At 41.9% G+C, this 13,320-nt stretch overlaps 1 protein-coding gene across 1 annotated transcript in view; it reads left to right on the forward strand.

Moving 5' to 3' along the window:
- The window catches only part of LOC117360428 (unconventional myosin-X-like), a 483,786-nt gene that overhangs the window by 113,937 nt on the left and 356,529 nt on the right, over positions 1-13,320 (forward strand). Inside the window, exon 15 of the mRNA XM_033944140.1 lies at positions 13,009-13,077. Within this exon, the coding sequence (XP_033800031.1) occupies positions 13,009-13,077 (69 nt within the window). The remainder of the gene's footprint in view (positions 1-13,008; positions 13,078-13,320) is intronic.

The following is a 13,320-nucleotide window of genomic DNA, read 5'->3' on the forward strand; positions in this document are numbered from 1 at the left end:
GTCGGCCAGAGGAAGGCTACCATAATGGTATGTGGTCTTCATCATAAGGCATATGGGGATAGACTTAAAGATCTTAATCTGTATACTTTGGAGGAAAGGCGGGAGAGGGGAGATATGATACAGATGTTTAAATACCTATGTAATGTAAATGTGCATGAGTTGAGTCTCTTTCATTTAAGAATTTGCCACTGCTGGGTCAGACCAGTGGTCCATCGTGCATAGCAGTCCGCTCCTGCGGTGGCCCCCAGGTCAAATACCTATGCCCTGAGACTAGCCTTACCTGCGTACGTTCTGGTTCAGCAGGAACTTGTCTAACTTTGTCTTGAATCCCTGGAGGGTGTTTTCCCCTATAACAGTCTCCAGAAGAGTGTTCCAGTTTTCTACCACTCTCTGGGTGAAGAAGAACTTCCTTACATTTGTACGGAATCTATTCCCTTTTAACTTTAGAGAGTGCCCTCTCGTTCTCTCTACCTTGGAGAGGTTGAACAACCTGTCTTTATCTACTAAGTCTATTCCCTTCAGTATCTTGAATGTTTCAATCATGTCCCCTCTCAGTCTCTTCTTTTCAAGGAAGAAGAGGCCCAGTTTCTCTAATCTCTCACTGTACGGCAACTCCTCCAGCCCCTTTACCATTTTAGTCGCTCTTCTCTGGACCCTTTTGAGTAGTACCGTGTCCTTCTTCATGTACGGCATCCAGTGCTGGACGCAGTATTCCAGGTGAGGGAATACCATGGCCCGGTACAGTGGCATGATAATCTTCTCCAATCTGTTCGTGATCCCCTTCTTAATCATTCATAGCATTCTGTTCGCCCTTTTTGCCGCCGCTGCAAAATGTGCGGACGGCTTCATCGATTTGTCGACCAGTACTCCCAAGTCACTTTCCTGGTGGATCTCTCCAAGTACTGCCCCGGACATCCTGTATTCGTGTATAAGATTTTTGTTACCGACATGCATCACCTTACACATCCGCATTGAACGTCATCTGCCATGTCACGATCCATTTCTTGAGCATGTTTATGTCACATTGCAGATGTTCAAATATGAACCAGAGAACAAATTCATATCAAGTTGTATTGAATTACCAGACCTCAAATACCCAAGGCACTACTTGAATGATTTTTCATGCCCTTACTGGGGTGGTAAATTCATCATTGGTCTTGGTAAAGTGACCTGTGCTGTGAATATTTATTTAAATATGTATAATATCAATTTCAATAAATATAAAGTGCATTAGGTGCATAAGGTGTTAGAGGAAGGAAAGCACTTATCTTTTGTGCTCGACGGCTGCCCAACCGTTTCACACTTGGTTTCATCAGGGGCTATGCCTCCTTCTATTATTGCACCAAACTTATTTCAAAAACTTTAACAGAACTGTTTTTGTGCCTCCGTTAAAGTTTTCGAAATAAGTTTGATTTTGGATTATACCGCCGCCATCAATAAAGCCTGTAGGTATGCTTGGACTGTCTTCATCAGAGAGATTGGCTGGAGACTTAGAGCTGGAGGTTTCTCTCTCTGCTCCAGGAACTGTTCCTCCACCACTCCCTGCTGTGGTTGCGGTCCTACTGGGAGGCCCCTGTGTGGATAAAGAACCAGGGGGAACCCCGGATCAGGGGGCTGATCTTGCGATAAATCCAGCAAGCCAGGGAAAACAGAGAGCCGGTTTGGAAACCGGCTTGTTAACATCAAAACCGGCGGTGATTACCCTCAAGAGTATTTGGGAAGCTCTTGAGAGGCTGAATTCCTCAATGACCAGGTCTTCACAGGAGATTGCGACTCTTGTAAGTACTGTGGATGTTCTTGGAAAGTCTTTTCAAAATACTAAAGAAGAATTTTCTAATGAAATTTAACAAGTTAAAACAACTATGATAAACGTTCAGGCTGTTACTAATGACTTGATTAAAGAGAGAAACTTTTTGCGTAGAAAAACTGAGTCTCTCTACTCTATGGAATTCCCCTCCTCCAAGTTGTGGTCTGAGAAAGATTGAATATATTTTGTTTGTTAATTAATATTTTAATTAACATTAGTGATGCAATTCCTTTTATACATTTTTTATCTGTTTTTCTATGTATTGTCCATTTATTCCCACTCTCTGTTTCCTATCTGCCAGCCAATTTTTAATCCATATGAGTATTTCACCCTCGATTCCATGGCAATTTTTTGAAGTAGTTGTTCATACAGAACCTTGTCAAAAGCCTTCTGAAAATCCAGATATACAATGTCGACCGGGTCAGCCTTGTTTATCCATCTATTTACTCCCTCGAAGAAGTGCCTCTTATCTCATTAAGAAAGTCCAAAAAATTAGACTCCATTTCTCAGTCAAGTATTGCCAGCTTAAACCCTACTTTCCCCTTTACAGTGGACATCGTTAAAAAGCCTGAAACTATACACCTCCCCCTCTCTAAATGTTCAAAATTTTTCCTACCCACTCTTCAAGAACTACAGAGAACTTTAAATACATTACACATAAAGGGTTCCAATTCAGAGATCATTCCACCAATTTTTCTAAAACGTTTTTTTTTTCATTTTTTGGACCCGATATTGTAAATCTGATCTGTACATAAGAACATAAGAATTGCCATCTCCGGATCAGACCCTGGTCCATCAAGTCCAGTGATCCGCACACGCGGAGGCCCCACCAGGTATACCCTGGTCTAGTTTTAGTCCCCATATCACCGTATACTTCTCAAGGGAGATGTGCATCTAATTTACCCTTAAATCCTAGAATGGTGGATTCTGCAATTACTTCCTCTGGGAGAGCATTCCAGGTGTCCACCACTCGCTGCGTGAAACAGAACTTCCTGATATTCGTCCTGGACCTGTCCCCCCATAGCTACAGTTTATGTCCTCTTATCCGTGTCATATCGGACATTGCAAATAACTGCTTCCCCTGCTCTATTTTGTCGAATCCTTTCAGCATTTTGAAAGTCTCGATCAGGTCTCCTCGCAGTCTCCTCTTCTCAAGGGAGAACAACCCTAGTCTCCTAAGTTGTTCCTCATAATCCAGGTTCTCCTTACCTTTTTCACTAGCTTCATTGCTCGTCTCTGTACCCTCTCTAGCAGTTTTATATCCTTCTTTAGGTATGAAGACCAATGCTGAACGCTGTATTCCAGGTGCGGTCTGACTATGGCTCTGTAGAGCGGTATTATAACTTTCTCTGATCTACTCGTAATTCCCTTCTTTATCATGCCTAGCATTCTATTTGCTTTCTTCGCTGCCGCACATTGCGCCGACAGCTTCAGGGTCCTATCTATCAGTACATCCAGGACTTTTTCCTGTTCGGTCTTTCCCAGAGTTACACCTGACATGCTATACTTGTGTTCTTTATTTTTCCTGCCTAAATGCATCACTTTGCATTTTTCCACATTAAACTTCATCTGCCATTTATCTGCCCACCTCTCCAATTGATTCAAGATGATCTGGAGTTCCTCACAGTCCTTCTGTGATCCGATTGCCCAGCATAGCGTTGTGTCGTCTGCAAACTTGATGATTTCACTGGATGTTCCTTCTTCTAGGTCATTTATGTAAATATTAAATAAGATGGGTCCAAGTACCGAGCTAGTCACTTGTTCCCATTCTGAGAACTTCCCATTTATGCCCACTCTCTGTTTTCTGTTCTCTAGCCATTTGCCTATCCATCTTAGTATATCTCCCTCTATTCCATGTCCTTGTAGTTTCCTGAGAAGTCTTACATGTGGAACTTTGTCGAACGCTTTTTGAAAGTCCAAGTATACAATATCCACTGGTTCTCCACTATCAATTTGTCAAACATGATTTCCCTTTCCTGAACCCATGTTGACTGGCTCTCATCAGGTCGTGTGTGTCTAGGTGCCGGACTATGCTATCTTTGATCAGCGCCTCAACTATCTTTCCAGGGACAGACATGAGACTCACAGGTCTGTAGTTGCCTGGCACTCCTCTCGATCCTTTTTTAAATATCGGCGTGACATTGCCTATCTTCCAGTCATCCGGTATCTATCCTGGTTTGATTGACAGGTTGGCAAGTTTTTGCAATAAGAACATAAGAACATAAGAAGTTGCCCCCGCTGAGTCAGACCAGAGGTCCATCTTGCTCAGCGGTCTGCTCCCGAGGCGGCCCATCAGGCCTACTGCCTGAATAGTGGTCCCTGATTCATTTTGTAACTTACCTCTAATCCCATCCTTATAATCTACCTCTACTCTTATCTGTACCCCTCAATCCCTTTGTCTTCCAAGTACCTATCCAAAGCTTCTTTGAACCCCTGTAGCGTGCTCCTGTTTATCACATCCTCTGGTAGCGCGCTCCATGTATCCACCACCCTCTGTGTGAAAAAGAACTTCCTGGCGTTTGTTCTAAACCTCTCCCCTTTCAATTTCTCTGAGTGCCCCCTTGTACTTATAGTTCTCCGATTTCAAATTTTAGTTCTTTTAGGACTCTCATAAGAACATAAGCAGTGCCTCTGCCGGGTCAGACCACAGGTCCATCCTGCCCAGCAGTCCGCTCCCGCGGTGGCCCAAAAACAGGTCAAGACTTGTCTGAATCATCAGAAGGGGCTCCCTTGCCACCTTGGTTTCTCATTTAAGTCCTGCCTTCCTATCGAAGTCCTAGCCCTCCGGTCTTGCACATGCACGACGAGGTTGGTTTATACTCATTACCTGGTTAACTTCCTATACTTGTGTTACATCCCAGCTCCTCCCTCAGTATCCCACGATCCCTTTATCCCTCAGGAATCCATCCAATCCTTGTTTGAATCCTTGGACCGTACTCTGCCTGATCACTTCCTCCGGTAGCGCATTCCAAGTGTCCACGACCCTTTGGGTGAAAAAAAACTTCCTTGCATTTGTTTTGAACCTGTCTCCCTTCAGTTTCTCAGAATGCCCCCTCGTATTTGCTGTCCCCTTCAGTCTGAAGAATCTGTCCCTATCCACCCTCTCTATGCCCCTCATGATCTTGAAGGTCTCTATCATATCTCCCCTGAGCCTCCTTTTCTCCAGAGAGAAGAGCCCCAGCCTATCCAGCCTCTCGGCGTATGAGCAGTGTTCCAGCCCTCTTACCATTTTCGTTGCTCTCCTTTGGACTCTCTCAAGTACCGCCATGTCCTTCTTGAGGTGCGGCGACCAATACTGAACGCAGTATTCCAGATGTGGACGCACCATCGCTCGATACAATGGCATGATGACTTCCCGTGTTCTGGTTGCTATGCCCTTCTTTATGATGCCCAGCATCCTGTTGGCTTTTTTCGAGGCTGCTGCGCACTGTGCAGATGGCTTCAGTGATGCATCCACCAGCACACCCAAGTCTCTCTCGAGTCTGCTGTCTCCCAACAATACCCCCCCTAATTTGTAGCTGAACAACGGGTTCTTTTTCCCTATATCCATGACCTTGCATTTGTCCACGTTGAAGCGCATTTGCCATTTGTTTGCCCAGTCTTCCAGCTTGTCCAGGTCCCTTTGTAGGTCCTCACACTCCTCCCTGGTCCTAACTCTGCCGCACAGTTTGGTATCGTCTGCAAATTTTATAACCTCACACTTTGCCTCCTTTTCCAGGTCATTGATGAATATGTTAAAGAGTAAAGGCCCCAGCACCGATCCCTGTGGCACACCGCTCGTGACTCCCCGCCAGTCAGAATATTGACCCTTTACTCCAACCCTCTGCAGTCTACCCGACAGCCAGTGCTTGATCCATCTGTGCACATCCCCTCCCACCCCGTGGTTCCACAGCTTCTTAAGTAGCCTTTCAAGTGGCACCTGAAAGGCTACTTAAGAAGCTGTGGAACCACGGGATGAATTCCGTCCGGTCCAGGAGATTTATCACTCTTAAGTTTGTCGATCTGGTGGTAAATCTGGTCCAAGTCCACTTCTAATGTGGTGAGTCTGTCCTATACGTCTCCCTTGAACACTTTCACTGTGTCAGGTATTGTTGCGGTGTCTTCCTTTGTAAAGACTGACGCAAAGAAGGAATTCAGTTTGTTTGCAATTTGTTTGTCACCTTTTTCCTCTCAGGTCGTCCAGCGGTCCCAGCGCCTCCCTTGCGGGGTTTTTCCTCTTAACATATCTAAAGAAGGGCTTGAAATTAAGTACAGGTATCCTTCCAAAAGAATGAATAGAAGCAGTTATTCATCCCATTATCAAAGACTACACAATTTGTTCACAAGAGGTTTCAAATTATCAACCTATTTCAAACATTCCTTTCATGGCAAAGCTTACAGAAAAGATAGTTTTCCGCCAAATTTCAGATTTTGTAGAGCAAACAAAAGTTCTCCATCCAAACCAAACCAGATTCCGTCAACATCATTCCACAGAACTTTCACTTATTGGGTTAACTACTAAAATTCTCTATCACCTCAACCACCACCAGTCTGTCTTACTTATCTCTTTAGATTTATCATCGGCATTTGACACGATTGATCATAAGCTTCTTCTGTCTCGTCTAAGTGAAATTGGTATTAAAGACCAGGTCTTGGACCTGTTTTTATCTTTTTTTACAGATAGTTCTTCCAAGGTAGTGTTTAATTCTACATCGTCTGACTCATTTACTACTTATTATGGGATTCCTCAGGGTTCTATTTTATCTCCCTTACTTTTCAATATTTTTCTGCCCCCCCCCCCCCCCTTTTAACATTAGGGCAATCTATTGGGTTTACAATGTTTACTTATGCAGATGATGTCCAATTAATACACCTGATAGATCTAATTAATCCTTCAGAAATAAAATTTATAAACCAAAAATTGGAAACGATTAACTCCTGGTTGGACGTACATATGCTATCATTGAACAATGAAAAATCCAAAGTAATGATTTTTCCCAACAAGGAAGGACCCCTCTTACATTCAAATCTCAATCTATTAAAACCGTACCTTCACTTAAATTACTTGGAGTAACTTTTGATAACAAATTTAACTATCATCTTCATATAAGTACAGTGGTCTAATGTTGCTTTTATCGGCTCCGTATGATCAGATCATAATCGAAACTATTAAATGCCGCATCTTTGAACATTTTGATTCACTCTCTTGTGATCTTGTAATGCCCTTTATAAAGGTATAACCAAAAAAGAAATACGAAGACTTCAGATAATACAAAACACCGCCGTAAAAATCATATTCAATGCAAAGAAATCCGACCATGTCACCCCCTTGTTGCAAGAAGTTCACTGGTTGCCATTGGAACACAGAATCACTTACAAAATTCTTCTGTTAACATTTAAGACTAGACAAAACAATCAACCTGAATTTATAAATAATCTTCTTACCCCTTATATTCCTTCTTGGTCCCTAAGATCAACAGCTAATAACCTTTTCTCTATACCGTCCCTGAAGTTTATATATATAATGAGGTCTACTATCTTCTCTGTCACTGCTCCCTCTCTTTGGAATAGTATTCCAAATTATTTACATGAAGAATCAAATCTTAATAACTTTAAGACGAAGCTAAAGACATTTCTCTTCCTTGATGCCTTTGAGACCTAACTGTCCTTTTAAGGGCAATTGAGCGAAAATACTATTGAGTTTAACAGCAGCCCTCCCTATTGTTTTTTCCCTAATTGTTCTCTTTTAGTTTGCCTATTGTAGTTCTTGCCTTTTACCTTTTGTTCTTGTTTGTCTTTGTTTTTAATAGTTTTTATAGTTTACGGTTTGGGGACGTATTGTCATCTCAAACTTGTATTTTAGTTAAAGTTTGTTTTCTGTTTTTACAAATTTGTACACCGCCTAGAAGGCTGATTGGGTGGTATAAGAAATTTTAAATAAACTTGAAACTTGCAGCAAGTTCGTCAAGCAAGATCTTCCTCTCCTGAAGCCATGCTGGCTGGTCCTCATCAGATCATATCCGTCAAGGTGCTCAATGATGCGGTCCTTTATCAGGGCCTCTATCATCTTTTCCGGTACCGAGGTCAGACTCACCGGTCTGTAGTGTCCCAGATCACCCCTCGAATCTTTCTTGAAGATCGGTGTAACATTCGCCACCTTCCAGTCTTCCGGAACCCTTCCCGATTTGATTGACAGATTGACTATCAGTTGAAGCAGTTCAGCTATAGTCCCTTTCAGTTCCTTGATTACCCTCGGATGGATAATAATAATAATAATTTATTTCTTATATACCGCTATACCAGAAGTTCAAAGCGGTTCACAACATGAAAAATGCATACAGTCAATGTTTAGGATGCACAATAAAACAATCAGTCTAAAATACAATAAAATCAATAAATCAGTTAAAATCTAATAAAGTTAAAACAGTGGCATAATTAAGAATAGGAATTCATAAACGTTAAGATAGTGACATAATTTAAGATTTAAAACTTGTCGAGCAAATGAGTCTTCAGTGATTTTCTGAAGTCAACATAAGAGGTAGCCTCGAGTATAGATTTTCCAAGCCATGTATTTAGTTTAGCTGCCTGGAATATGAAAATTCTGTCAAAAAACTTCTTATATTGACATGATTTCAGAGAGGGATAATTAAATAGATTTATTCTACGAGTACTCTTGTTGGAACAATTCATAATAAACTGAGAAACAAGGTAATCTGGTAGCATCCCAAAAACTGCTTTGTAGCTAAAACAGGCAAACTTGAAGAGAATTCTAGACTCCTCAGGCAACCAGTGGAGTCTTTGAAAATAAGGAGTGATGTGTTCCCATTTTTTCAAACCAAAGATAAGACAAACCGCAGTATTCTGAATTAGTTTCAGTTTTTTGAGAGTTTTTTTGTAGGCTCCTAGATATATAATATTACAGTAATCCAATAAACAAAAAGATGATTTGTCAAAGAATTTTTTGATGGTGCGAAGCTTCCATAAGTCCGATATATATTTATTAAACAGTAGGTCTGTATGCTTTTCCAGGGTTAGATGTTTGTCGAGAGTTACACCTAATATTTTTATAGTATGTTCAATTTTGTATTCTTGTCCGTTCACATGAATTGAATTTTCTTTTATCTTTTCATTGGGAGTTGCCAAAAAGAATTCAGATTTTTTTTTATTTAATTTCAATTTGAAAGCTATCATCCAAAGTTCAATTTGATTCAAGATGTTAGCTAAGAGATTAATAAAGTCTGACGACAGACAGGTTAGAGGGATCACTACAGTGATGTCGTCTGCGTAAATGTAAAAATTGACCTTTAGGCTTTGTAGCAAATTTCCCAATGAGATTAGATAGATATTGAACAGAGTCATGGATAGGGGGAAACCCTGTGGTACCCCACAGATATTATTCCAACTGTAAGAAAAATTGTCATCCTTGAATACTTGGTAAGATCTTTTACCTAGGAATCCCTGGATGCCATCCAGTCCTGGGGATTTATCATTTTTAAGCCTATCAATCTGCTGGCATACCTCTTCTAGATTGACCGTCAACCCTGTCAGTTTTCTGTCTTCGTTTCCCACGTATAGCCTGTCCGCTTCCGGTATGTTGCGTATATCCTCTTCGGTAAACACAGATGCAAAAAATGTGTTCAGTTTGTCAGTGATGGCTTTGTCCTCCTTTAGCACTCCCTTCATTCCTCGGTCATCCAACAGCCCCACTGCTTCCTTTGTGGGTCGTTTCCCCTTAATATATCGAAAGAACGGCTTGAAGGTTTTCATCCCTTTGGCTATTTTTCCTCTTAGTCTTTTTTGGCCCCTCTTATCGCCTTATGGCACCTGTTTTGATGCTGTTTGTGCTTTTTCCAGTTTTCGGCCATTTTTGACCTTTTCCATTCCTTCTTGTCCCTGATCGCTTCCTTCACCGCTACAGTGAGCCGGTTCCTTGTTCTTTTTCCTCTTGGATTCCTTGTTGATACACGATATATATAAATTTTGCGCCTTGGTGACTGTGTCCTTAAAAAGGAACCATGCTTGCTATAGTGTCTTTACAGTGCTTATCCTCTTCTTGATCTTCTTCCCCACCATGAGTCTCATCCCTTTGTAATTCCCTTTTCGGAAGTTCAGCACAGTGGAAGTCATTCTGGATCGATGTTTCATCCCTGTGTCCAGGTCGAAGTGGATCATATTATGATCACTGGTTCCCAGCTTCCCCTCTACTTCTACACCTTGTGCCGGTCCTCATAGTCCATTTAGAATTAAGTCCAGAACTGCATTTCCTCTCGTATTTTCCTTGACAAGTTGTTCCAGGAAGCAATCGCCTATAGCATCCAGGAACTTGGTCTCCCTACTGCAGCCGGAGATGCCTAGTTTCCAGTCTATCCCTGGATAATTGAAGTCGCCCATGATAACTGCATTGCTTCCTTTGCAGGTGCATTTAATTTTGTCTGTCATTTCTCCATCAATTTCTTCGGACTGCCCTGGGGGTCAGTAGTAGATGCTGATCTTCGTTTCCATTCCATTTGTTCCCGGAATTTTGGCCCATAGAGATTCTACCTTATTGTTTGATTCCGGCGTGTTCACTCCGGTAGACTCAATTCCTTCTTTGACGTATAGGGCAATGCCCCTACCTTTTTGAGCCACTCTGTCTCTGCAGTATAGCTTGTATCCCATTAACACAGTGTCCCAGATGTCTTCCTCATTCCACCATGTTTCTGTGATGCCGATGATGTCAAGGTTATCTTTTTCTACCATTGCTTCTAATTCACCCATCTTATTCCTTAGGCTCCTTGTGTTCATGTACATACACTTGAGTTTGCGGCCTGTCACTTTCTTGTATTTCCTTCCCTCTTGTGTCCCTTTCATTTCATCAGGATTTCTGTCTTGCCTATGATCCAGTGAGTCTTCCCTGCTATTTTCCTGCATAATATCCTCTGGGTATACCGGTTCCTGAACCATCGACTCTCGGTCGACTGTCGTGTTTTCCCTTCTTCTTAGTTTAAAAACTTCTCGATTTCTCTCTTGATGTTGCTTGCAAGTAGCCTTGTTCCGTCTCCGCCGAGGTGGAGTCCATCCTTCCTGAATAGCTTGCTCTGCAATGAGAGGGCATAGGATGATGTTAAGAGGTGATAGGCTCAGGAGTAATCTAAGAAAATTATTTTTTACAGAAAGGGTGGTAGATGCATAGAACAGTCTCCCAGAAGAGGTGGTGGATACAGAGACTGTGTCTGAATTCAAAAGGGCTTAGGATAGGCACATGGGATCTCTCAGAGAGAGAAAGAGATAATGGTTACTGCGGATGGGCAGACTAGATAGAAACATAGAACAATGATGGCAGATAAATGCCAAATGGCCCATGTTTCTATGAGGTTGCAAGGAGGTTGACTTAGAAGTAATATCAGGAAGGACTTTTTCACAGAGATTTTTGGTGGGTGCCTGGAATATTAATATCCCACATAATCTAGAGGTCTCAGTGGGCCACAAAGAAACATAAAATATTTAAAGAAACAATAAAAAACCCTCAAATTTAAAGAAACAATAAAAAACCCTCAAATCATTATATCACTCCAATTCACCTCACAGCAATTGTCCAAATGCTCTCTGAAATAAGTTTCTTTATTTGCTTTTGGAAAGTACATTAATTCACCTGAGTTCTTACAATACTTATATGTTTTTGCCACTCAAAGGGAGCTGTGATGGAAAAATGCTTATGATGTGTATCAACCAATTGATAATCCCTTGGGGCAGGCAGTCTCGGTAGCCAATCAGTCTCTGAGCCCAACTGTCAAACCAGATTATTAAGCTGCATAGAATGACCAAAATAAAAAGACGAGCCCAATGCCGGCCTTGTGCCAGTTAAACCCCAGAGAAAACATCCACTGAAACTGGTCCGGGCTAACCACGTTGTCTCTGTTAGGCAGGTACAGGACCAGGAAGCACAGGCTGTGTTCAGACCTGCTTTAGAACACAGCCTGGTGAAAACTGGTAGGGCCCCTTTAAATCCTCCATTTTGTAAGAAGCTGGCTAAACAGGGTAGAAGGCAGCCTCAGCTGAAGGAAGTTCAGCCCCTGAGGAGGGCTGGGCGTGGTACAGCAGCTTTGCACCATTTGGAGAGCTGGCTGACCAGGAGAAGCTCTCAGGTGGAAGGAGCCTCCAAGTTCCCCAGAGCCAAAGGATATTGAAATACTGGACACAGAGCCAGAAGGTACAACCCTGGTAAACCCAGAATATGAAGCAATGGATTGCAGTGCTTTACCAGAGATGGGCTTGATTGAGGAAATGGATGTTAATTAGTGTTGAACTGCTTTTTGAGTTAAGTTTTGAATGTTTCCATTTCTGCTGGGGCCAAAAGGATTTTCCTTGAGCATGCTAGCTAAAGGGATGTATGCTAGCGAAGTGTTTGCTTTGATGGGAAGTTGTTTTTTTTCTTGTCGCCAAGATGGCTGCTGTGAAAGAACTTCAGCAATTGCTTTCATAAAGTGTGAATATCCTGAAAGCTGGGGCAGAATTTGCCCAACACCTTAGGGGAAGATTTGCAGGTTATTTTGCTCTTGGTAACAAGGAGCCGATTTTGCAAATCCGCCAGCCTTCTGCCACTGCTTTTGAAAGGGCAGCGTTGCACATTGCAGTGTACCATAGCTTGTTTGTCAATTTACAAGGAAGACTTTTTGAGAGTCAAGGACTGCCAGAGACTCTGTGACATTGATAAAAGAACTTTGGGAAAGTTATCCAGACCAGGCTGGTAATCACCATATTATTTTGGTTTTTCATTATTATGGCCAAGACCTTTTGAGTTCATTTTCTTTTCATGCATTGTTGCTTGGACCTGTTCAGATGAACAATAAATTTGATTTCTTTATTTCATTACTTACCTGTGTGAGGCCATTCTGTTTTATGCACATAGGATAAGTTTATTCACAACAGGGACTTCCTCCCTCTTGGGGAAGCACGCTGGGGAGAATATTTTAAGCGTGGGCCGGTTACCGCAAGCCTCGAGGGCCGGCCACTCTACACGATTAAACAAAGTCCTTTGACCTTCATACCCAGGCTTGGACAGGTGAAAACCTGTGGGTCACGATGTTAGATATAAGGTTTGGTTTCATACAAGATTTCCTCTATAAGTATTCAGGATGAACCAAATTCAGGGGACAACTAGAAGGAAAATATATTGCTTATTAAAGATAACGAATCTAGCAATGTTAATTACCTAAAACATCATCTTTTCTTTTTTATTTTAGGGTAACTACTATTATATAAAGCCCCGAGTAACTGCTCACCAATTTGGGATCAAGCATTATGCAGGAGAGGTATGTTTCAAGTGCTGCTATGACTTTCCTATCTCACTTCTTTCATCTTCTAATCACTTAAGGACCTGGGGGTAGTTCTCTAAGGGGCACTTAAATTAGGTCCTAAAAGACTGGGTATTAAGTACATATTCATTAGGGTAATTATGTGCTTCTTCACGACCACACTGAATTTGATAATCCTCAGACCAGGGGATTGACACTTCTCATTAGCAGTTGATATCTTGCTACTAATCCCTGCACATT

Source organism: Geotrypetes seraphini, chromosome 5 (assembly GCF_902459505.1).
Source record: "Geotrypetes seraphini chromosome 5, aGeoSer1.1, whole genome shotgun sequence".
NCBI lineage: Eukaryota > Metazoa > Chordata > Amphibia > Gymnophiona > Dermophiidae > Geotrypetes > Geotrypetes seraphini.